The sequence below is a fragment of the Leptonotus elevatus genome, chromosome 17, assembly GCF_054856555.1.
Source record: "Leptonotus elevatus isolate MCC_2025b chromosome 17, RoL_Lele_1.0, whole genome shotgun sequence".
NCBI classification, from domain to species: domain Eukaryota; kingdom Metazoa; phylum Chordata; class Actinopteri; order Syngnathiformes; family Syngnathidae; genus Leptonotus; species Leptonotus elevatus.
The window spans coordinates 8,292,437-8,318,216 of NC_141255.1; the positions used below are offsets into that span (position 1 = coordinate 8,292,437).

The 25,780-nt window shown below is 41.0% G+C and overlaps 3 protein-coding genes across 3 annotated transcripts; 2 read left to right on the forward strand and 1 right to left on the reverse strand.

Annotated features, from left to right (window-relative positions):
- The first annotated feature begins 428 nt into the window (after positions 1-428).
- Positions 429-13,371, forward strand: aldh1l2 (aldehyde dehydrogenase 1 family, member L2). The gene is made up of 23 exons (XM_086058201.1): positions 429-643; positions 1,616-1,760; positions 2,647-2,881; positions 3,450-3,615; positions 4,684-4,785; positions 5,718-5,807; positions 5,953-6,087; positions 6,344-6,469; positions 6,598-6,689; positions 6,864-7,008; positions 8,139-8,258; positions 8,364-8,491; positions 8,819-8,969; positions 9,250-9,320; positions 9,402-9,507; positions 9,652-9,739; positions 9,828-9,921; positions 10,001-10,100; positions 10,564-10,662; positions 10,879-11,044; positions 11,730-11,835; positions 11,924-12,123; positions 12,748-13,371. The coding sequence occupies exons 1-23, from the start codon at positions 596-598 to the stop codon at positions 12,801-12,803; spliced, it is 2,769 nt and encodes a 922-aa protein (XP_085914327.1). The 5' UTR covers positions 429-595; the 3' UTR covers positions 12,804-13,371.
- A 137-nt stretch (positions 13,372-13,508) lies between these two features.
- On the forward strand, positions 13,509-16,371 carry LOC147159638 (uncharacterized). The gene is made up of 2 exons (XM_086058204.1): positions 13,509-14,141; positions 15,497-16,371. Exons 1-2 carry the CDS (start codon positions 14,015-14,017, stop codon positions 16,228-16,230), a joined length of 861 nt encoding a protein of 286 aa, XP_085914330.1. The 5' UTR covers positions 13,509-14,014; the 3' UTR covers positions 16,231-16,371.
- A 613-nt stretch (positions 16,372-16,984) lies between these two features.
- On the reverse strand, positions 16,985-25,078 carry cep83 (centrosomal protein 83). The gene is made up of 17 exons (XM_086058202.1): positions 24,930-25,078; positions 24,673-24,831; positions 23,332-23,529; positions 23,118-23,256; positions 22,936-23,028; positions 22,719-22,850; positions 22,394-22,645; positions 21,705-21,836; positions 21,470-21,584; positions 21,233-21,377; positions 21,014-21,163; positions 20,720-20,795; positions 20,074-20,231; positions 18,709-18,838; positions 17,882-17,985; positions 17,623-17,803; positions 16,985-17,552 (listed from the first exon to the last, which is right to left on the reverse strand). The coding sequence occupies exons 2-17, from the start codon at positions 24,780-24,782 to the stop codon at positions 17,451-17,453; spliced, it is 2,217 nt and encodes a 738-aa protein (XP_085914328.1). The 5' UTR covers positions 24,783-24,831; positions 24,930-25,078; the 3' UTR covers positions 16,985-17,450.
- Between the last annotated feature and the right edge of the window lie 702 nt (positions 25,079-25,780).

The following is a 25,780-nucleotide window of genomic DNA, read 5'->3' on the forward strand; positions in this document are numbered from 1 at the left end:
AGAAAACGAACAGTAGCCAAGATTGTTGTTTTCATTTATGATCACAAGTGTTGCCTACATTACGTCACAACGGTACATTTCAAAAGTTGTACATTACTTAAAGATTTGAAATAGTAAACATATTTAGTTCCTTTTATTAGATTACATTATGCTGCGGTGCTTCGATTTTAAACGCCAACTGAACGTAAACGTGAAAATTGAGTTTAGTGTCGAACGCAAAGGGGCATGCCCACTGAAAACGTATACTGTACCTCATTTGCATAATGTACTCATTCGCATCCGTAATTGGAACATTATGACGACAATCCGGGAAGTGTAGGCGCTCCTGCAAAAATGAAAAAAAAATGTCAATGATTATCAAGTAAATCAACCCGGAGGCAAAAATGCGCGTGCCCGCGGAGGCGGAGACAACAGCGAGACCGCGCACGCACACTGCATAGCACATTACGTACGCTTTGGTGCTACGTGCACGTGAAGAGATTCAAGTCGCTCTCACTCTGACACGTAAAAGGTGGTCATTGTACATTTGTTGGCAGCTAACGCAGTTTTAGAATCTTTTATTTCGCTCGTCTTTTCATAAACACAAAACGGCAGTATGTTGTGGACAGCAAGCCAGGTCTTCAGGAAATTTTCCTCCTCTTCTGTGAGTAATTCATTCCAACTGCTTTTGCTGTATTAATACAAAGTTGCCATTGTTGACTGGTGGGAATATACTTGGTTTTAGCAAGTTTAGATTTTTCCCCCCCATAAACCGCTGCGTACGTCTTCATTCACATGCACTGTAATTACAGTACACACAGTGCAAAACGTAGAGGAGTTGCATCAGCACAGCTTCTTCTTTTTTTTTTATCTGGATGGTCGAGATGCAACCGTGCAGGACTTCTTGACAATATTGGACATCGTGTAATCACTGACTATCGAAAGATATGTTTTAACGACGACTTATTTCATTTCAAATTTCACCGAAATGCCGACATAACGGTGAATAGTAACGATTAACAATTTGCAACATGCTATATGACACCGGCTGCCTCGTGCACTTGACAGGGCCAACTCAAAATCTGCACGGGAAACTCGAACCCCTTTTCCCCTTACACGTGTCTTGGGCAAATGGGGAGGGTGTAGGCGTCATCGTCATTCAGCCAGTAGCTTTTCTCGGCCCTGCTTCTGGCCAATGGCAAATGCTTATGATAAGTAGACCGAACGACAATACTGGAAATGTGGAAGGCAAACATCTTGCTTCTTGGAAATGCAGTGTTGGCAACAAGTGCATGGAACTGACTGAGTGACAAACACTTAATCATCATTCCTCCTATTAAAACCTATTGAGCGAGGGGAAGAAGAAGAAAAAAAAAACTATGCACCATTATGCATAAAACAGGTTCTTGCTACATGATGTGGAAGTTGGAACAACCCAAAGAAATGTTCCTGTCACGAGGTTCATTATTCAACCTAATTATCAAGGCCTGATTTATCTCAGAAAAGACGAAATATGCTCAAACTTACCCAAATAATTTAAATGAACATGTTTATTATTAACTTAAATACCATATTAAAAATACTTTGGAATTCAGTATAATGCCTCAAAGTAATTTCTCTGTCCGTGTCATTACAGAATCACTACCAGAATAAGCTCAAACTAGCTATAATTGGTCAAAGTTTGTTTGGCAAAGAGGTGTATAGCAACCTGAGGAAGCAGGGTCACAAGGTGGTAGGCGTGTTCACTGTACCCGACAAAGATGGCAAGGCTGACCCCCTTGGTAAGTAAGAACAATATTTGTTTTCATATTGTTAGGATGAGTCGATGAAAGAACATATCTTTTGATGTACCTGTTGAATGAGTTTTTAGGCATTGTTCCACTTGCTGACAGTTTTTGGGCTGTCACTCCGGCCTTAATTGGCGCAGTCTAATCACAGCCGTTTGGGCCAGGCAACCTTTAAATTAAAGGCGTATGGGAATATCAATTGCATGTTAATGGTATTGTCTCCTCTCCTGCTGATCGACAACTAACCAATCAAAGGAAAGCTGTTAAAAAAGAGCAGAGACCCAATCGGAGAAAAGCTTATTTACATATTAAATATTTCCTGTCATGCGAAAAACGGCTCCTTGAAAATGTCCTTTTTATGTATTTTTTTTTAGGCGTTTGAGAATGACTACTGTAAAAAAAAAAAAAAAAAAAATCAATTTAATAAAACAAAGCTCGAAGCTTACATATAGTGACAGTAGTAGCAAAATAATGTATGCTTATTTACTGTCTGTTTCGTTATTTATAATTGGCTTTTTCAAACTTGTTAAAATACGAATTACATTGCCACCGCAGGGATGCAACTCCGTGGTAATCTGTGGGCACACACACACACACACACACACAATGTTTTTACACTATGCTGTGTGCTGAGGTCACGTGACATCACACTGACAGGGGTCAAGAAAGATGTTGTGCTCCGTTTTTTTAGAGCTACCGGTGCGCTGTGGTCATGTTATGTCATGCTGACACTGACCAACCTGTGATTACGCGCCTGTCCCTCAAATGTTTGTAAAGGAAAGATAAGCATGGAAAAGGGTTGGTCCGCTGGCCGATGGGAAATTGTAACGATTACAGTTTGACGATAGAAAAGCCAATCTTTCGTACCTTGCCGTTTCAGCCTTGGCAGCAGAGAAGGATGGCACACCAGTGTTCAAGTTCCCACGGTGGCGAGTTAAAGGAAAGCCCATCCCAGAAGTAGTCGAGGCCTACATGGCGGTGAATGCTGAGATCAATGTGATGCCTTTCTGCTCTCAGTTCATCCCCATGAACATCATTGATTCTCCCAAGCACGGCTCCATCATTTACCACCCCTCCATCCTTCCCCTGCACAGAGGCGCCTCAGCCATCAACTGGTAAGGAGGACCTGGGCGGTTAATGATAACTGCAATCCTATGGAGGACCAACACTGCCAAAATTCAAAATAAATAAATGATGAAATAAATAAATAATAATATAATAATAAAATAATTACATTAAAAAAAATATCGATATTATTATTATTTTAAAATTTTAATTTATATTTATTTTTTGGGATTACGTTTTTGAATTGTATATATTTTTTACATCCGTTTTATTTTCACTTTTAGTCATTCATTTATTTATTTATTTAGTCATTTATTTATTTTGAATTTTGACAGTTTTGGTCCTCCATATAATCCACCATTGTTTATATTATTATTGGAAGTTTGATAAAAAAAACAACAACCCAAGTAGGTGTAGTACAGTTAGAGGCAAAATCTTTTCCCATTGCTTAAACTCATCAACTAAAACGATCACTTTCATACCATTGAAATGGTGCTTGCAAACAAAACCACCTTCTAAAATGAAAACCAAGGAGTCAAAGGAGGACATCTTGAAAAATCCATTTTATAGAGTAATGTATTTCTTACTTTGTATATTTGTCACTGTGTCATCCATCAGGTCCTTGATCCACGGTGATAAGAAAGCTGGTTTCACAATATTTTGGGCTGATGATGGTCTGGATACCGGACCCATCCTGCTGCAGCGGGAGTGTGCTGTCGAACCCAATGACACTGTGGACACACTCTACAACCGTTTCCTCTTCCCAGAAGGCATCAAGGCAATGGTAACCACTGAAAGGTCATTTTTGGTCATTCTGTTCCTGCTGTCAAGTTGTCAAAACTCACATGATATTTTGAAGGAGGTTTTGTTTTAGGCAGTGCTCATGTACCCGATGTTAAAGCAAATACAAGCTAGCGACAGCTAATAACGAAAGCACATAACCAAACAAACAATGGCGCAATACCATTCAACTAACATTTGCATTTCTCACATTTGTCGTTAATGCACAACTTCAAGTGGAAAAGGTTTGGAAAGTTTGCTGACTGCTGAACGGGGGACAGTAAAAATACTTGAGCACTGACAAGTAGAGTTTAGAAAAGGTTTCATCGCAATTGTGACATCAATGGACACTCATTAACTAAAGGCCTAAATGCTGTGATATAACTTTGGGGTTTAGCAAACAAATAATAACTGAAGGTGGCAGCAATAAAAACCTCTGGTTAAGAAACTCAGGGTCATGTCCATGGGTTCTTGAAATCGGGCAATGATTAACTGTCAAAAAAAAAAAAAAACATCCAGGGATTTAAAGTGATGACTAAATTTATATTCAAAATAGTAACACAACTACAGCAACACTTGCCAGAGTAGTGTATTATCCAATTGGGAATAAATTAAATAAAACATTTCCATAAAATCCTATGAAAAATGTTTTTAAGGCACATTTTTCTTGAAAACTTAGCCAGATTCCAATTGAAAGTTGTGGTCCCATTTAAAAAATAAAAATAAAAGCCCGCCCGTTGAATGAGTAGTTTTTAAACAAAATCTGTCAATTATTGCCTTTTCTGTGTGGAGTTTACAAGACCACCCTTTGCTTCTCTCCAAACTGCCACGGTCCAAAGACATTTTTGTTTTCTTTCTACATGTGCAATATAATGAACGGCAAAGTACATATGAGTGTGCTTTTCTGTTTACGTTAGCATTGCAAGGATGGTGCCAGGTTAATAGCAATTGATTAGTGCTAAAGAAAATTATATATAAAAAAAGGGAGGGGGGGGGAACTGGGGGAAAAAGTGCTATAGAAAATGGATGTATGTTGTTTGAGTCATTAATCACAGCGTGTTTGCCACTGTAGGTCGAGTCAGTGCAGCTTGTTGCTGATGGCAAGGCCCGGCGAATTCCGCAGCCAGAGGAGGGTGCAAGCTATGAAGGCATTCAGAAGAAATCCAATGCCAAGGTGAGGTATCTCATAGCAGCTGGAATGCAAACGTTCAACACAAATCCCTTCCTGAAGGCTGTTTGTAGAATTGATTTGTTCCGACAAGCTCACTGTCTTAGTGAGATAGTCCAGACCAGTGGTGGACAAGTTAGCAGAGGTCATGAGTTCAAATCTTTATCGGGGGAATTCAGGATGCTGGGATAGGCTCCAGCATAAAACGTGACCTTAGTGAGGAGAAGAAGCAGTTCAGAGGATGGATGAGTGGAGGAACGAGTTCCTTGCCTCTATTTCTAATGTTCTTACTTAATGAATAAATGTAATTAGTTACCTGGAGAAATCATTTGTTACTTTTTTGTAAAATGTTGTAATATGTCAAGGACTTTAGGTTTGTGAACAAGTTTCATAGAGTAAAAAAGTGAAATTAGTACTTTAAGGTAAATTTATATTTATTGGGAACTAATTTGCGTATTTTCTTGATGAATAAAAGTTTCAAAAGCAAGTGCTTTAAACTCAAGACTGCTTTCAACTTAAAACCTTGAAAGTGGATGTAGGGGATTGTCCACCACCACTTGTCTGCTACACTTGCGGTTACTGATTGTTTAATTTTGACGTTCTTGTATAAAATAAATAAAATAAAATAAACCCACGAAATTCTGTCTTGGTTGGAAAATTATAACTCTCAAAGTAACAACATAAAATGCCCAAAATACAAGAAACACCCGTCGAAAATAGTTTTCTTCCCCAATCAGTGACACCTGTCTCCCAGTGGAACCCTAATTAAGTAGTCTCTTGCCACCTGCTCATTGCTCAGGCACACAAACAAAAACACACTGCCCCCCAGTGGTTGGAGGCAAATACAAATCAAACATGGGGCTCCTACAGTGGATTAGAAGAAAGGACATTTACCTGTGATGGAAGTTATGCATGTTGACTTTTTTTTCTTCCATCAGATCAATCTGGCTCAGCCAGCTGAGACAATTCACAACTGGATACGTGGCCATGACAAAATCCCTGGCGCCTGGACCGTTATCGACGGCAAGGTGCGTTTCTTGGAACACGTGAAGTCACACACACTTCTGAGAGACATTGATATGGATACCGCATGTCGAAGAATAAAAGAGCTACGTATTCTATAATGTGTTCAAAAGTTCAATTCAATATTTCTCGACCCCCCCCCCCCTCCAGCCCGTTACCTTATATGGTTCATCAATGTTGCAAGGATCAGTACCACCTGGCCAGCCACTGGACGTCGAAGGAGCAGCCGGCCAAAGCCTGGTCACAAAAAACGGGCTTGTCCTAAATGGAACTGATGGAAAAGCAGTGAGTGCCACTATCTTACAGAATGAACAAACATACGTTGTCATTACAGGTCTGCCTTTCTTACCTCTGTATTGAATTGGACTTTGGCCGAGACGGCGACAGCAGTCCATATATACTTTCTTTATTTTCATTTTATCGTAACTGTTATTTACGACACACAGCAAGAGTAAAACAAAGCAAATGACAAATACATATACGACAAACTGCACAATGTTGTAAAGAATTTGTGCTTCTGTATTTTTCACGTTTGACCCAGGTTCTCGTGAAGAATATGCAGTTTGAAGATGGGAAAATGATAGCCGCTTCAAAGTACTTTTCCGCTGGTGAAACTCACAGTGTGGAATTAACTGACGGCGAGAAAGAAATAGTGACGGAGATGAGGGCAAGTTGTTTATTTTATGCAAACCAATTGCTACACTTCTTCACGTTGCTTTCTAACATTTTATCCACTGATGCGTCGTGTTGCGTATCCGAATTAGGTGTCCTTTACTGTAATTGTTTTGATTACAGAATATCTGGAAGAGCATTCTCAGTAACGTCCCCGCTATTGAGGACACTACAGACTTTTTCAAGTCGGGAGCTGCTTCCATGGATGTGGTCAGGTAAGGAGAAATAGTTGGTACACATCTGTTAAAAAAAATTAATAAAATAAAAATTTCAATGAAATCACTCTTTGCATTTTAAATGAATTGTGGTACAACAGAATCATTTGGAAAAAGAAATTATGAAACAGGACTGGACCAAAATAACATAGACCATATTATTTATTTGTCCAGGTTGGTGGAGGAGGTAAAGCAGCGAGCTGGTGTCCTCCTGCAGAATGAGGACATTTACATGGCAACCACCTTCCAGGACTTCGTCCAGATGTTTGTGCGTAAAATGAGAGGGGAAGAAGAGGAGGACGAACTAGTCATTGACCATGTAAGTCGGCAGATTTCTTACAATTGTAACAGCTGTGGCCACGTTGGGCTATTGGTGCGCTAATGGCACATTGGAATTTGATTATTTTTTTTGGTAAATGGTATAAACGTCTCCGCTGGATGTGCCTGGACAGTTTTTGCGCATGTTCAGGCCCTTATCTGTGGTGCCTTCTCGTGGTTTCTTTTTTTCCCCCCCAAAAAAATGGGATTTCAATTTTTTTGGTTGCCCGGATGAGGGTTTTAGATTATGGGATGTCGCCAGTGTTTGTCAACTTAAAGCAAAAGTCAAGTCAAACATTTTCTTTACAATATGCTCTATGACCCCCCCCCCCCCACTGGAGTTGAAGAAATCCCTCAGAAGAAAAGTTTTGTTTCCCAATGACTTACCGTTGACGAGATCAATCTTGGCGGCAGCTGTGGCCAGGTCTTTGTTTATTTGAACAAGTATGTCAACATAAAATGGGCCCCAAAAAAAAAGGACAAAAAGAAACCAATAAGCAAATCGGATTGGATAAGACATTTTACATTTCACAAGACACACTTACCAAATGAAGTTAAACCAGCAAGATTAAGGCAGCTAACACTGTACTTCCTGTTAGTACTCTTATTTTGAAACGTGTTCTCTGGTGCACACGACTGAGCTGACTGACGCCAACTTGAAAAGAGCGACGGTAATCGTAGGAGGCTTTCCCGTCATGCTTTGTTGCTGTCACTAGTAACGCTTGTGATTGTGCGTTGCCTCTTTTATGTGTTATTTTTGTACAGACAAGGTTTAATATAGTAATAATGTTGATTGTTTCTATTCATGAATTAAAGTTTCGCTACTTTTGATACTAAATGATTGTAACTTGGTGACACCCTTAGTAACACAGGCAGGCGCAGTCAGTGCTATATATATTATTTTTTTATTTTTTTTGTTGCTCGCTGTCGACGTGATCTTTCGTTTTTACACACAGTTTAACCCGTGAGGCACGAGAGATTTTATTTTTTCTTGGATTTACCCATGGTTTCCAAAAGCTCAATAAATCTTGCCGTCTTCCACATACAGTATCTGATATTCTTGCAGTTGGTCTTTGTGGTTGGATTTATGACTGATATTACAGTACTGACTGGTGTGCTGCATTCTACCAGGTAATCAAGGACGTTAACAACATGACAGTGAAAATGCCATACCAGTGTTTTATCAATGGCGCTTTTGTGGATGCTGAAAATGGCAAAACCTACAATACCATTAATCCCACTGATGGATCGGTAAGCGAGCCGAGATGCTGAGATTAAAAAAAAAAAACAACAACAACAAAGCTCATCCGTCTTTTGATCCAAAGTACTGTTTGTGCTAATCCCAATTTTTACTAGGTAATCTGTAAAGTGTCTTATGCTTCAGTGGGGGATGTGGACCAGGCAGTGGCAGCTGCTAAACAAGCATTTGATCATGGGCCCTGGGGCAGGATGAACCCGAGAGACAGAGGAAATCTACTTTATAAGTGAGTCGTCCAAAAAGGATCAATATAGCTATGCATATAGTTCTTCAGTAAACCATGAATAATGTGACTGTAGAAGACTAATACATTAATTGACCCGAATAGCGTGGCCTGAAATATTGCACAAGAAACACTGTTATCATTTTTCAAAATGATATTTTCTTACACTAACAGATTCGTTTGATGATGATAAATTTTTAAAAATCTTCAGTAGATGCACTTTGTGGAAACAGGGTTTATATATATATATATATATATATATATATTTTTTTTTTTTAAACAAAATACTGTTTAACCCAAAAATGTCTGATTATTGTCTTACCTTTATAGACTAGCAGACTTGATGGAGCAACACCAAGAGGAGTTGGCCACTATCGAGGCAATTGACTCCGGGGCTGTGTACACGCTGGCCCTGAAAACTCACGTGGGCATGTCCATCCAGACGTTCCGCTACTTTGCTGGCTGGTGCGACAAGATACAGGTAAAATGATTTCCATCAGGTTTTCGCCACAGAAACGGACGCGCAAGCTGTGTACATTTTTACTTGTCATTTTCCACAAAAAAAAAACTGAATGAGTACTTTCATGTAATACTGGACAGAAAGTGATGACGAAATGACGTCAGCACACACGCACACAAAAAAAGTGACTTGACCCGACTTTACTTTCAAATCCTAGCAACTTGAGACATGAACGTTATGACTCGAGACGTGCACATGTTGTGACTTTGCAAATGCTCGATCAATACGCTTCTGTGTACAGGGCAAGACGATTCCCATTAACCAGGCCAGGCCCAACCACAACCTCACCTTTACTAAAAGAGAACCAATCGGGTAAGTTTGATGGAGCGTTTCGTGAATTTCATTTCATTGTTTGTGTTTATTATTCTTGTTAATGGCATTTTTCTGTATCAGCGTTTGTGCTATTGTCATCCCTTGGAACTACCCCCTCATGATGTTGGCATGGAAAAGTGCTGCCTGCCTTGCAGCTGGTAACACGCTTGTTCTTAAACCTGCACAGGTGATCATACGCAGTATTAATACTATTAAGAATGTACTAATACATAGCAGCCACGATGCTCTCAAATGCTAACTCAAGTATGCTTGAGCTCCATTTTGTGTCAATTTGTCAGTTACATATGTCGTCAATGTCTCATATATGCAGGTGACGCCATTGACTGCATTAAAATTTGCTGAGTTGTCAGTAAAAGTTGGTATTCCAAAAGGAGTTGTCAACATATTACCAGGCTCAGGTAAACGGACATTTCACAAAACATAATATAACATCTTACCCGTTTGAATTTTGAATCTTACCGAATGGAAGAAATTGCTCTTCTGTAGGAGGAATGGTGGGACAGCGTTTGGCTGATCACCCAGATATCCGGAAACTGGGTTTCACTGGTTCAACACCTATTGGCAAACAAATCATGAAAAGGTGTGACTTGATAAATAAGAAATATGCTGCCCATTATTTCCTGCCATTGATACTTGACTGTAGTATTTTCTTCTTGAAGTTGTGCACTCAGTAATCTAAAGAAAGTTTCTCTGGAGCTGGGAGGGAAGTCGCCTCTCATCATCTTTAACGATTGCGATATGGACAAGGCTGTTCGCATGGTGAGAGAATCACTTTTTGCATAATTTTATTTTAATTTTTAAATTTTTAGATTAGTCCTTAATTAGTAAAACTATAACTGGATTTTTTTTTAAATTGTTTAAGCATTTATTTGTTAGTGTGTCTTGTAATTACAGCATCTAATTTTGTTCACCGAAGTTAATGTCACTAAATGAATTAGCAAATACACTCCCCTCCAAAGGTTATTGGACCAATGAATTTTTTTATTTTTTATTGCACAAGTATTTATTTAAATTTGTATTTGATACACAGTTTAAAAGAAAAAAAATGTTTTTTTTTTATAGAGTAAAAGTATTGATCCATTACAACCAGAGTGAGTCACAGAAGACATCTTAAAAGAACGTTACCATGATGGTTGGATGCAAATTTTAAGATCCATGTCCTTGTAAAAATATCAAGGGCTTTCTCAATTCATTTCTAAATTATTGTATCTTCTTCTCTTAGGGTATGAGCTCTGTGTATTTCAACAAAGGGGAAAACTGCATTGCTGCTGGGCGCCTTTTTGTGGAGGAGTCCATTCATGATGAATTCATCAGCCGTGTGGTGAGGTTTTGTAAAATTGGGGAACAGAAAAAACTGGGGCCTGCATGCCTGCATTGTGAGAGCTGTTTTTTGCGTAGTGTACGTACTACATACGATATCAAAATGAAGCAGAGTGAAAACGTAACTTCCTCTCTGGGATTAAAATCTGTCCCCCCCCCCAAAAAAAAGACGCGATGCCGTTAAAATTTAAACTCTGTATTTATCCCCTCTACTAAGGTGGAGGAGTTAAAGAAAATGAAGATCGGTGACCCGCTGGATCGATCCACAGACCATGGACCTCAGAATCACAAGGCACACTTGGACAAACTGCTGGAGTACTGTGATGTTGGAATAAAGGAAGGAGCCACGTTGGTTTACGGCGGCAAAAAAGTGGACCGGCCAGGTACAGCAAAAAAAACATCCATGATATAAAACGATTATTTTTGTGAATGCAAAACGCTTGATACAGCTCATATAATGGATAAGACAAAAAATATTGTACAATCATCTAACAGTTTACTGATCCCTGTGTTTAGTTACCAAATCCCGTTTTTCCTATACTAACAACTAATAACAACTTGAACTTATCTCACAATGGCTAAAGATGTGCACACATCCTTTTCTTTTCTGTCTGCATACGTTAAAAGCAAGATTGAAGATAGACACATAAAGTTGTCTTTGTAAACTCTTCAGCAAAATGACGTTGTCGCTTGCTGTTTTCTTTTACGCTTTCAAATTTATAGTAGTTGTGTGTCGCCACCAAGTGGGCAAAGGTGGAATTACATTCCCAAAACAAACCAAAAATTCCATAAATTGGACCCCCCCAAAAATCTAATTAGCCAGACAGCGAACCCAGGACCCTAGATAGAGGCAGTTTTGCTGTAAATAAAAATAAACCAATTAAAATCTGACAATGCTTCTGATTTGTGGTTTAAAGAGCAGTTTAAGTAGACATACCAGTAAAACATGCTTCCACTCTGGTAATCTCCTTTTTTTTTTAACATATAGGGCAAGACACATTCAGCTTTGCAATCAACCGTTTTGTATAACTTTTCTGTGTTAAAATACAAACTTTTTTTTCCTGACAGGTTTCTTCATGGAGCCCACTGTGTTCACTGATGTGGAGGACCACATGTTCATTGCCAAAGAGGAATCCTTTGGGCCTGTCATGGTTGTGTCCAAATTTAAAGATGGGTTAGTAATCAGAACACTCTCTTGCTGGTATTGTCCTGTAGACTTAGTGTAAAAAGTCTTCTTATGCATACGTACTGACAAATTCCAGGGATGTGGACGGTGTGCTCGAACGAGCCAATGACACAGAGTACGGCTTGGCTTCAGGTGTGTTTACCCGTGACATAAACAAAGCCATGTATGTGAGTGAACACTTGGAAGCTGGGACAGTATTCATCAACACCTATAACAAGACTGATGTTGCTTCACCTTTTGGAGGCTTCAAGCAGTCCGGCTTTGGGAAAGACCTTGGTAAGTTGTGGCAGGGAATTGACCAGTCATTCGTTTCAACTCTCCTGTCCGTCCATGTTCCTGTTTGTTTTGTCAAGTCACGTACATTTCCAAAACAGCACCAATTCACAAAATAAGTTATCTCGAGACCATTGACTAGGCCATACCCTTTTAGTACTATTATCAAAGCAGTCCGCTTGTTTTTATTGTTTTGAGGGTTTTTTTCTCTCTCGACGTAAAGCTCCGCTCCTCCGCTTTCAGATACGTTGCGAGCACAAATGGTTCCGTGAATACGTTGATTTGTAAGACATGCGTCTCCTCCACACATAAAAAAAAAATCTGCTAGCTACCGTAATGTATGTGGAATCGATGCAAAGCTCTGCTTCTCCGCTCTCAGAAACCGTTGGAATTACGTTGCTAGCACATATAGTTCCGGAGTTACGGTACTTTGAAGTTACTCCTCTCCATGACTTCCCCCTCCCTCACACGTGACAATCTGCTAGCTACCGTAATGTATGTAGTATACACGTAAAGCGCCGCTTCTCTGCTTTCAGAGGCCGTTGGAATTACGTTGCTAGCGCTAGAAGTTCAGGAATTACGGTGATTTGAAAAACAAGCTCTAATGGGTCGCTTTCTCATTCACAGGAGAGGACGCTCTCATGGAATACCTCAAGACCAAAGCAGTGACGGTGGAATATTGAGACACTTTTTTTCACAGGATGTCTAGCACAACTTAATCAGAAGGAATTTAAAGCTCCATTGAGACAGCTAGTGCAATTCAGAATCATTTCTTCTGATCGTATCATTCGATCAAAACCATGTAATCTAATTACAATGGTCTTCATTTTCATAGTGTTTTAACCAATTTGTATTAGACTTGTGTCTTTTTCAGAATGGCAGCCCTTTGTAATTAATCTCCAACTTGTTTTATTTGTCTTGATTTTATTAGGTCTGAAATTTTTAAATCAGATTTGAGCTAGCATGATTCCAAACCACAGTGGGATGTGGTTTACAATTTGATACAGATCAGATTTTTGCAAGTGCTTCAAATGTACAAGAGTACATATGTGCAATATATGGGAATGTGTATTTAAGAAGATGAATCCTGCTGCACATTCATTTGTGGAAACGGTGCTCAGAGCAGTGCGTAAGTCTTAGTGTGTGTGAGTGAGTGAGAGCGAGTGTGTGTGGAATCGCAACCTGACAAGCGTAGACAACGCTTATGCTGCTGCAAAAGTTACGTTCCAATAAACAGTTCAGACAAGATCAGTTTTCGTAATCTTTTTACAGGTGTGCTTTGTATTTTTTCACTATGTAAAAATGACGTGTGCAGTTAAAGGACATGTCGCGAGATAACTATATAAACCCACGTCATGTAAAAGGTTTTTATAACAGAAGAAAGCCTTTGATTACATATGCAGAGATTGTCGCTGGGCTGTGTTGAAAACTAAGTTTCCCTGAAAGTTTTATTATTATGATCAGTTGTCTGTATGTTAACTCATGTGTTGATTTTTTTTTTTTTAATGTTCTTCACTGGCAGCTTTGAGATGGAGAGAGGTGTGAAGCAGTAATCACTGCAGATCGCTGGGTGGCGGTAATGTACAGCTTGAGTTTGCAAACCGCCGTTTATGCTATACTGACGAAGAACCACCACGGGGCGAAGGAGAGCCAAAACGCGCTTTAATATTTTCCTGAATTTGTAGCGAACGTGCTAAACCTTGACTCGGGCAATCAATTACCACTTCTCTGCACTAAAACACTACCTGTTTAATTTTCATGTTCGCTTAAAGTTGTCTCGGTGCGCGCTGAAGCTTAGCTTAGCCTTGTTTGCTTGCTAGCCGTTCACAAGACGTGTTTGCGATCTCAGCAGAGATCAAGTGTGAGCGTAAAGTGTTTGGATTGTCGTGTGAAAATGTTTACAAGAATGACAGCAGAGAACGAGGAGGAACTTTGTGAAGCAAAAGAGGGCAACGAGCGACGATGTCAAATGCTGGACGCCGTTGGCAAGATGCAGCCAAATATTGTTGTCCACGGAGCAGGTTTGGTCACTTCTTACTCTCATTTGTTTAGGAAATGCTTCCAATTATTACATTATTCATATGCTGTCTGTCCATCTTGTGGATAAAATTGTTGTTACCTCTCTGTTAATGGAAGGGGAAAACCCCAGTGTCTAAAAATCACAAGGTAGGTAAGTGGCATCCAAAGTCACAATTGTTGGATTTTCTTGCAGTTTACACCCCTAACGGAGGCGTTGAATTGTATGTGGCTTCATTAAAAATACAAACACGGAGCCAGTTAATCGTTACTTTGGTATGTGTGGATGAAACATGGGCATTATCAAACACGTTTTATTATTATTATTTTTTATAGACATTCCAGTGATAAATAATACTATGAATAATCAACTAAGTAAAATAAGGACCGACATAAATTCTAAAAGAAAATTGAAATAACGCATATTCAGCATTTAAAAAATGAGCGCAGAACTGTCAATAATTATTGATGGCATTTCAATTGAAAACAACATACACAAGTTTTTTTTTTTTTAGTTATCTTCTTTTCGTGTCTTTGGAGTTTACTTGATGGTAAATTGTAGGGGTGCAGCGAACTATTATTTTAATAATGATTAACAATGATTATTTTGTCTTTGAATCAGTATAAAACAACATGTTTTGATTTCCATCCTTTTAATCAAAAACATGACATTTCAAATTGGCATTGCAAAAAATGCACAATGTAATGAATTCATTTGAGTCAATCGGATCGTTTTTTTTAGCAGAAAAAAACAAGATAAATACAACTTTACCTTCATTTATTGTAATCGCTTTTGTCCATTAAAGCGACAGTGTGTATGATGTGACATCTAGTGGTGAATTAATAGAACGCACACTATTGTGCCACCAATAAATGAGCGAGCTAGCAAGAGCGGCTAGCAAGAACTCGCTGGAGCGATTAACGAGAGCAGCTAGTGGGAGAAGCTAGCAAGAGCAAAGCAGAGAAAGATGGTGGTCGGCCCATTGGGTCCCACCAGAAGCTATCTACGTTTGCAAAGTTCTTCGGGCATCAGTAGCGGAAAGATTGAGGTGAAACATGTCGACCTCCTGTACGGCGCAGCGTGACCTATGTAATATAATTAGCCATTACGAGACCAATCGTAAGAATACTAGCTTGTTGCTAGCTTGCTGGTGCAACGAAAGTAGCACAGAGGTTGCCTTGACCTCAATCTTTTTGCACGTAGGTGACTTAAATTCATTGCGCCATGTCCAGTCCAGGATATCTTTTTTTCTTTAAAATCCATGATTGTCAGTTTTGCTATTTACTCTTTTAAGTGTGAATTTGGACTGTTATTCAATCGAAACTGCTTATTCCAGATCTTGCTGTGTGTGCTTTGCAGACCTCAGCGAGGATCTTGATTCTCAGCAGCAGGAGCCAGAGTCCACCCACATTAAGGCGGAGAATGAAAAGCACCCATACATTAAAGGAGAGGAAGATCTGGAGCTCGATTGTATTAAAGAAGAGCAGAAGCAGCCCCACTATATCAATTTGCCGTCGACATTTGTCTCTTTGCAGAGGGAAGATGGAGGTCAAATTGAGAACAGAGGGGCGGCGCCTCCAAGGAGCAGCTCATGTCAACACATGACAATGGAAGGTGACGGCTACTACTGTGGAGGATCACAAGCCGACGGCCTCTTGGCTCCACTATCAGATAGTGAGGACATCACGCCACACTCTCCTTACACAGATGATGGTGACGAACAGTCTGAAGGTAGTACGGCGGCATGTCACTCTGACAACAAACGCTGGAAATGCTCTCAGTGTGAGAACGCTTATTCCTATAAGAACCATTTGAAACGACACATGAGAATACACACTGGAGAGAAACCTTTTGCCTGCTCCGTTTGCGCTCAACGATTCTCTCAGAAAGCAAGCTTATCACAACACATAAGTACACACACCGGCGAGAAACTTTTAGTCTGCTCAGTTTGCGGTCAAAAGTTCGCACAGAGGAAGCTTATTACTACACACGAGAACACACACTGGCGAGAAACCCGTCGCATGCTCAATTTGCGGTCAGGGATTTTCTCGGAAGGGAAACCTTTTACAACACGCAAGGACACACACTGGTGAGAAACCATTTTCCTGCTCACTTTGCGGTCAAAGGTTCTCTCATAAGACAACCTTAAGAAGTCACGCAAGAACACATACTGGCGAGAAACCGTTTTCCTGTTCCGTTTGCGGTCAACAATTCTCTCAGAAGGGAAACTTAATACAACACGCGAGAATACACACTGGCGAGAAACCTTTTGCCTGCTCGGTTTGTGGTCAGAGTTTCTCTCAGAAGGGAAACTTAAGAAGTCACACAAGGACACATTGGCGAAAAACCTTTTGGCTGCTTAGTTTGCAGTCAAAGATTCTCGCAAAGATGTCATTTGACAAAGCACACAAGAACCCACAACTTTTTGCTGGGTCAGACTACCCCGTCCAGTTCTTCCGACAGAATCCAGGCATCGTCAGACCGGAGGGCCCCTTCGGAAAGTCAAATGTCCTAATTTTTTAAGCCGCCGGTACGTAATCTCTGTTGGAATAAATCATCGGGTCAAGGACAAATGAAAATGGGCATTGGAATACGGACATGGACAACACAGTTTCAAATGATGTCATCACGCAATAGCTACTGCTGACAGAAAATATTTGCTTAATAATAAAAGTATCTTTTAAAAAGAATCCACATATTCTACCAATGTTGTGTTTTTACATCAAGATATACATACAAATTATTTTGTTTGTGATGAGAACGGCATGGTCGATTCCTTTGTTTTTGTTGTACAGTGAAGACATTTAGTTTCAGATCAGAAGATGAATGTGAGACAAAAGTTGAGAATTCCAGCTTTTATTTCATGTCGATATTTGGTCTTTTTTTTTTTTTTACACAGCCGTAAAAAAAAAGAAGCCTTACTACACATGGTTGTTAAAAAAATGTTTTAAAAAGCCTATTTGTTTATTAAAAAAAAAAAAAAAAAAACTTACTGTACATGGTCGTAAACAGGCAATTTTGGTCCTTGGAGTCCTGAGTTTCCCTCCTCCAACACGCCTGATTCCAATGAACATTATCGTTATCAGACTTATGCAGAGCTTGCTGATCATATGAATCCGATATGTTGAAGGGAAACATCCAAAAACCTGCAGGACTGAATTAGCTCACTCCCAGACTATTTGGCCATGTCATTTTGTGAACTTCAAAATTGGCCAAACCACTATCATTGGTACGAGTACATAAAAATGGACCTGAGTGACTTGAATTGAAAAGCTAAAAATGAAAATACAGTCCATAATTCATTCGTAGATGTTCATCCACGCCCGTCGAGTTCTTCGAGTTGCTGCTGCTGCGCTCTTTCCAGCTCATCCAGCCTCTCATGCAGCAGGACCATCTCCCTGCTCTCCTCCTCTCCCTTAACACACACGCCGGCGGAGCTCTTATTGTGTCCCGTTACGCGGTGACATGTCGACATGTCCGCTTACCGGTACGTTAGATGCCGCATCCCTGACGACGAATGGGTTCTGTGTGGAGGTGAGGATGGCGGGGCCAAAACTGAAGCCGCTCTGGTCGCCCAGCAGCAGGCGCCGGAACTCGTCGTGTCGCCGCTGGAGCTCTCGCATCCTTCTGCGGAGGTGCGTGTGTTCCTCGGAGTGGAGGGAACGTCTGGAAATGGCGGCACTTGTGTCACCCCGAAGAATGCCAATATTACACTTTTTTTGTTGGTGTCAATGCGAGGCTCACTTGCTGGCTGCTGCAGCTTCCAATTTGAGTTCCTCCATTTGAGCCTTCAACAGTTGGATCTTATTCTGCAGGCTCTTCTCTTTGTTCTCCGTCTGGTTTCGTCTCTACACAAAAAAATGAAAGAAGATACACAATTTCTAAACTTTTGGTTTAATTCATTTGCTCCCAAATGCGTTCTATTTTAAATGTTTTAAGTGTCTCAAAGACATATTTAAATGTCTTTGTTGTTGTTTTTTTTTAATGCTAAAGCATACAGAAATGCAGCCTCAACTGCAAAGAGCGATTGAAGAAATGGTTACAAAAACGGCCAGCAGGTGGCAGCACGGCAAAATAGATCAACCAGGGCCATGTTGAAAAAAAGCTCATTTACTCACAATTCTAAACAGATTTGTGAATATTGATGAAACTTAGCTATATTGCTTATTACTAATTGCTGCAAACCGGAAAAGGATAGAAATATACCTTTTTTTCCCTGATGAAATAAGACTCTAATCTTTCATGTTTTTATAGCAATAGAACAGAATCTTCTGTGAGCCTTGCAAAATCAGTCAAAAGCCAGTAAAACAGCTGGGAGTGAAGGGGATTGCTTCAGTGAAAATGGTTGCCAGTTATAATATTTTTTTTTTTCTTTGACAAACAAACAAAAAAGAAAGAAAGGAAAATGGCTGCGAGTTAAACGGCAGTCAGCACAAACCTGCCAGCTTTTAAAGTGCCTCTAGTTAACCCCAAATAAAGTCCAGATGGTTCTAGTAGGCTTTTGTCCACACGTCACACTACAACATTGTGGTTATTTCCACACAAAAGACAATTCAAGGATAAAGGCGAACCTTCTTTTGGGCAACCGCCGCCCTCTTCATTTTGTCTTTGAGCTGGAAGTACTTCTCGTCCATCTTTGCCTCTCGCTCTTGCAGCTTGTGTTTGTCCTCCAGCCACTCGATCTGACTCTCCTCCACCCGCCTGCCGGAGGAACGACGCATGGGAAGAAGAGGGAGACACGCAAGCTTTAACACTTACAATGTAAGGTACGAGGCGGCTAGTTTATTATTAACTGCAAACTGGTGGTGTTTTAAAGTGGGCTGGATTGCATTGATGGCATTTCATTCATTAGGTAGCTATCTGGGATTGCTTTGTGCGTCGGAACTTTCTCACACATCGAATAGGTGCTGCGCGCGAGTGTGCTGCTTTCTTAGTTCGTGCTGCATTGGCCGAAAGATGTTTGGGCAAATTTGTTGCGGTGCAAGCTTAACTGGAAAAGCTCTAGAAGCCTGCGCTTCTTTGTCAATTTCTGACAATGACTTATTGAAAGGTGCAATTCTGAGATCTTACGACTTGGTGCCCGAAGCCTACAGGCAACGTTTTCGGGATTTGAAAAAAACCAATTGCTTCAAGTTTTGTGGATTTTGCTCGAGAGAAGTCCGTGCTATTTGACAGGTGGTGTTCTGCTAGCAAGGTTGCGGATTTTAACGCCTTGCGCGAGCTGGTCCTGCTAAAACCATTTAAAAACTGTCCACATTGTTTGGCATTCTCGTGTACATGAATGAACAGAAAAGTTTCTGCGCTCCAGCAGGCCGCTGTTTTGGCGGATTCATTTTCCCTCACTCGTAAAACCGCTTTTAAGCGTGAACCGGCTCCATTAAAGGCTGGCCAAAAAGAGAAAACAACTCAACTCCAAACCTCAACTGGGTCCAGACCTGAAAAGGTCAGGCAATGTTTTTACTGCCACAAGACGGGTCGCATAGTAGCAGACTGCGACGTGCTTAAACGTAAGCTGGCCGTCCCAAAAGCAAAAGGGGTTGGATTAGTTAACACCGTGCCGGCTAGCAGTTACCCCCACCATTGCTAGTACACCTCACGCATCCCCTGCTGAATGTTTCAAGCCTTTTATTTTTGAAGCATTTGTTTCCGTTCCAGGAGAAAGTCCACGTCAAGTTTCAGTTTTGCGTGATGTTTTTTTTCCGTGAGTGTTCTAACTCGAGCTCAGGCTCGGAAGTTAGCCCAGGAACCGGATGTTGATTTTTTCTGACAGCTGTGAGTCCCCTGTTTAAAGGTAGCGCCAGTGATTATGTCGGAAGTGCGGGCTCTCTAAATTTGCCCTGTGTTTGGCCATCCACCTGCTCCACGTTTTTTTTTTTTTCACCTGGCTTTTTAACATCTTACCATCCTCTGGCACGTAACAGTAGTGATTTATGTACCGTTCTGCCTCATGTTGACTCCTCTCAGCTTGGGTTCGGGCTGTCCTCAGCTCCTCCCTCATGCCGTCCACTTTGGCTTTCAGTCGCAGGTTTGCTTCCATCAACTCGGCTTCAGACCGTGACAACATACCCAGCTCTGCACACAGCTCCTCGTTTTTCTATTCAAGGAGAGAGCGGGAAGGAAGTGTGGGGGGGGGGGGGGGGGGGGGGGTTCAACTTTATGTAGGTTTGAAAGATTAAATTAAGTTTTTTCCTCAATACTGCAATTGCGATTTGAGAAAAAAAACAAAATTGCAGCCTTCGCCATTTGAAAATTGCATTTGGGGGGGGGGGGGGGGGTCAACTTTATGTAGGTTTGAAAGATTAAATTAAGTTTTTTCCTCAATACTGCAATTGCGATTTGAGAAAAAAAACAAAATTGCAGCCTTCGCCATTTGAAAATTGCATTGGGGGGGGGGGGGGGTCAACTTTATGTAGGTTTGAAAGATTAAATTAAGTTTTTTCCTCAATACTGCAATTGCGATTTGAGAAAAAAAACAAAATTGCAGCCTTTGCCATTTGAAAATTGCATTGTGATGTCGATTTGAATTGTTCCGCCCTAGATTTAAGCCAAAATGGCCAATTTTGCCGTAACGACGTGTCCTACCTGCTTCCAATTTGACACGGCTATTGTCTGTCTCTCCAGCTCCTCCAGCTGGGCACTTTGCTGCTTTAATCTACCTCTGAAAAACAAACAATGAGCGTTATCAGAAAATCTAAAAACCTAATAATTGACCCAAGAAAATTGCTAGAAAGCAAGTGATTTCATTGTGTTTTAGTTCATTAGGATCCCTCTCTCTCTCACGATAATGTCATTTCATTTGTCCAAGGCACAGTGATTGGATAAAACTGGGTAAATGGCGTCAATCAATAATTTTGGCCTTCTCATAACAAGACTGACCTCAGGCTCTGCAGTTCTTTGCGTACAGACTCTTCTCCTCTTCGGGCTGTGCGGATCTGCTCCTCCCACTCTTCTTTCTGGGCTTGCACTTTTGTGTCCTGCAGCGCCATCTGCTGTTCAAACTCAGCAAGGCGGTGCTCCAACTCCATCCTAATGTTACCAAGCAAACGTTGAATTCCCGGGTCCTCCCCTCGCCTCACTATTATTTCCTCATCTTACTTTTCCTGGTGTAAGACAGTGGATTTGCAGATTTCTTCATCACGAGCTGTTTGCACCTTCCTGGCCACCTCCCTCTCTTTTTCCACAACAACTTCTTTGTGCCTCTCCACAGCGTGCTTGAGCACCTCCACATCCGTCTGCAGGCCTTGAATATGAATAAAAAGGCAATGGGGAGTTAACGGTGTTTGTGGCTCAGGCTTAGGCCACCATGTGACTCGATCAGGAAAAACCCGTTACCCTCCAGTTGCACTCTCAGGATGTCTCTCTCCCTTTCCAGCTCGCCTTTGGAACGGGTAAACTCCAGCTTGACGCTTGCCACCTCCATCTTGTGGGAATGCGTCAGGCATTCAAACTGTCAACAGAGACACCACAAAGCACAACTATAACCTTGTGCTTTCAAAAAAAAATCCTAAGAATTGTAGATTCTAATATAACTTAAAGTTTGTATCCAATAAAGATTTTTTTTTTTTACCTGTCCGCTTATGGAGTTGAGTTGCTTCTCAGCTTTGTGCAGTTGGCCAGTGAGCTGACTGTTCTGCTCGTTGCTCAGCCCGAGTTCACTTTCCATCCGCTCCAGTCGCAAGCGCAAAGACTGACGTTCCGCCTGTAACAACATTTTAGATGGGGAACAACTCTGTTACGCATCGCCATGAGGGATACACCGATTATTGGCTGGGCCGATATTCAGCATTTTGACAAATATTGGCAACAGTCATTTTGAAGAATCAAACGGCCGACAATAGAGCCATTTTAAATGTTCAAGGGGAAAAAAAACTTCAGGGAACTAATTATTTAATTTGATAGATGCTGCTAACTTAAGTTTTTATTTAACTTTTGAAGACATGCTATGTTTTTCATATTTTATTTTGATGCTAATATTTTTCCTTTTAGAGAAAATGAATATCGGCTCCAAATATCGGTTATCGGCTTCCTTGACTACTAATAATCAGTATCGGTCCTGAAAAAAACAAAATCGGTCTATCTCTAATTGCCCTTGCGGTGATGTAAAGTAACACAGTACAAATACGTCCAATTTGACTTTTACTTATTACATTTTTAAAAACTGATGCAAAGCTGTACTTCCTCATTTCTGCGTCAAAAACTCCGTCACCTATATGACTCCAGCGTATCGTGATGAAGATGTAATGGTGGATGTCTGACCTCCAGAGATTTCAGAGCAGCCTGAGATTCCGCCAGCTGTCGGTTCTGACCCCGCTGAGCGTTCTCCGCCTGCTGCTCCGAGTGGTTCTTCTGGGCCTGCAACTCGGCCACCTCTGCCTGCAGACGCTTCAAGCGCAAGGTGAGCTGAGTTTTCTCCCTCAGCAGAACCTCCACTTGTTTCCTGTCATGCTGCGAGTCTGCATTCTGGTACTGGACCATCAGGTTCTCCTTGTCTTTGTCCAGATGAACGATCTGGCCGGGAAAAAGGCGCAGACTTGAGCGTGACGACCCGTCTGGAGCCCCGACATAAACATAAGTCGCTCACCTCGGCCTCATAGCGTAGCTTCTGCTCCTCCACGACTCGAGCGTGTTCCTCCTTTTGGTGCTCAAACTGGGCATTGAGCACTGTGTAGGCATAGCGTAGCTTGTTGAACTCTGACCTGTACTTCTCTGCCTCCTACACACAACCACAAATCAGTAAACAGAAACGTCGGCGTTGATACCAATGACAATAATAATGCATCAGAATTCTATTAAAAGACCTCCTCCAGTCTGGCAAAGCGCTCTCTAACTGGACCTTCCATCTCCTGTTGCACCTGAGCTCTGAGCAACTCCAGACGCTGAGGAGTCATCACCTGGTATATTTGACACAACAAGCATATCAGTCCATTGGGAAAGTCCAGCAAAGCAGTTTTTCCTCCTTTTACGAGCTTTGTCGCTTTACCTGCAGTCTGAGCTCTTCCATTTCCCTGTTTTTTTCCAGAATTTCTCGTGTGCGCTCAGCTAACTGCACCTGCAGCCTCTCGAGTTGAGCCTGCAGATGCCTTACTTCCTCTTGTACCTGGATGAAATCATCCTGCAAGCTGGGAAAACATTTTTTTTTTAATAAAAATGTTGGACGCTGATTGAACATACTCTTTTGCGAGATTAACGTGTACCTGGCGTGTTCAGCCTTGAGAGTCTCGTAGTTTCCTCGATGAAGTTCACACTTAGTCCTTTCGTCGATGAGCATCTTCTGAAGTTCCAGCTCGGCCCCAGCGGACAAGCCCGGCATGGTTGCAGACGTCCCCGCGCAGGCCCCCAGGCTCGGCCCAAGCAAAAAAGACTGCTGGAGGGCCGAGGAGGTCATGTCATCTCTGTAACAAAAGTCAGGTAAGCACAAAGGATTCTTAGGCAGGCCAGTGTCTGATTCCACAAGCTGCTGGCTCAACAATAACAATACGGTCCTCGCAAAAAGAGGACCCCTGAGTCAAGTTGGTGTAGCGTTTGAAGAGTGTCCGGCTGTTGTCAGTCTCCATGGCAGCTATGCGAAGAGTAGGGCCATTATTTGATACAATCACAGCCTCTTAGCTGTCAGGACGAGGCTGTTAATCAACCTCAAGTGATTAGTTAGCTCCCTTGCTTGACTGCAGCATCTGTTGTGGAGACGAGATGAGTCTGGTGCAACTGATTACGACGACAAAATCATTCAATGGCAAACATCCTCTTCCATTTCCAATGAAGCTATTGTTACGAGCTCTGCAACGTAATATATGTTAACACAGCCCAAATAAGTGTCCTTAGTGATCCTAATGTGAACAAGCCAGAAAAGGAAAGGCACAGCAATACTTAGGACTTTGCAAGTAGTATTGCTGCAGTGATTCCGTTTATGTTGACGTTGCACTGTGAGTATTATAACAACAACAACTTAAGTTTGGTATTCAAATATCGCGCGTTGTCACCCGCCACTCAAGCACGATATCCAACCAGACCCCTTCCACAACTACAAGATTGGGTTGACATTTAATCTAAAAGTGGCCGATTCATGTTTAAAAGACAATACAGAACAAAACAAATCGTTTTCTGGCAACACCCGAACTAAGGTTACAAGATCGATAACTTGGTGTGTGCATATTGATTAGGCGCGAGCATTTTAGTGTCCACTCAAAACGAAACTATTACTTACAGTTCTAATTCTGTGTTGAAACGGGCACATGAACGCTTATACTTCCTTTTTTTCCCAAAGTTGCCTCATAGTCGGTTCGCTAGCCTTTTAGCTAAGTAGCTAGCGAGTTTGAAAACTACAAAAGAGAGCATCATGGGAGATGCATTCTTTCTTTGTGAGGGTGTTGGTCGGCGCCTAAACAAAATGATATAGCGCTATCTTGTGGATTGTACGAAAACTGCAATGGAAAGATTTTCTCCAACGGTGAGTGTGTGATTTATTATTTTTTTTTTTTAAACGTTTGTCACTTTTAAATTCGCAATCATTAATTCGTTGAAAAGTATGATTTACTAACTTGGATAGGTGGAAAAGATGAACATCATCATAGAGAGCCCTCGTCTTGCTACTTCTGCTCAATACATCCCAGCTCTTCCATCTGCCGCTGCTGGACTTTCTCCAGGTCATCCACCCTCTGACGTAGTAGGGTTAGTTCTCGCTGCTCCTCATCCTCTTCCTAAATACACAATGATCAAGCATAACCTGAAAGTTAACACATGTACAGTGCACCAAAAGGAGTAACATACGTTGTAAAACATGGCTGGTGAGGCATACTTGCACTTTGGAAAGCATCATCTCAGACCCGAGGAAGAGAGCGGGGCGGCATGCGGAGGCGATTTGGGCTGTGCTGACGCTGAAAGAACCATTATTGCACATCAGGAGGCGTCGGAATTCGTTATGCCGCTGCTGATAGTCCATCAACTTTCTGGGGAAGTGGAATTACAGTTGCATTAACATCAGATTACTGAATAGATGTGCAAACAAGACTGTGCTTGTTATTTTAAATATTCATAGCTATAGCTAAAGAAAAAATAAGCCCCCCCCCCACCAAATTTTAACTTTTTGCTTTAAATGATCAGTGGTTCTCAAACTTTTTATACCAAGTGCCACCTCAAAAAATACTCTCCAAGAATCACCATACAAAACAGAAACATAGTGAGCCAGAGTATTGAATGAAAAATGAGGTAGATGATTCCTAAAACGTATCTTTATTTTGTAAGCCACAGTAAGAGCGTGCATAGTTTGAAAGAAAAAACTATACTTAAAAAAAGTATCCGATTAAAATAAATGCAACTGAAAAAGTAAAAAATTTGAACAGTAAAAAAAGAAAGAAATCGCACTCATTGAAATTTTATTTAAAATGGCGCATAGATTTTACCCAACGAACGTGTACTTGCTATAATTTAAAAAATACCTTGATGTTAAGTGCAGTGTTTGTGACGATTCGAGAGAAACATTAGTCCATTTGTTCTTCTGGCATTGTCCATACACAAAGCAATTCTGGGGTACATTGTCACAATTTATTATAGTCCACATTTATCCAGACTTCTCCTTATTATGGAAACATGTATAATTTGGTGTATTTGATAAAAATATCGATACACAATTTTATTTGATAAATCTTA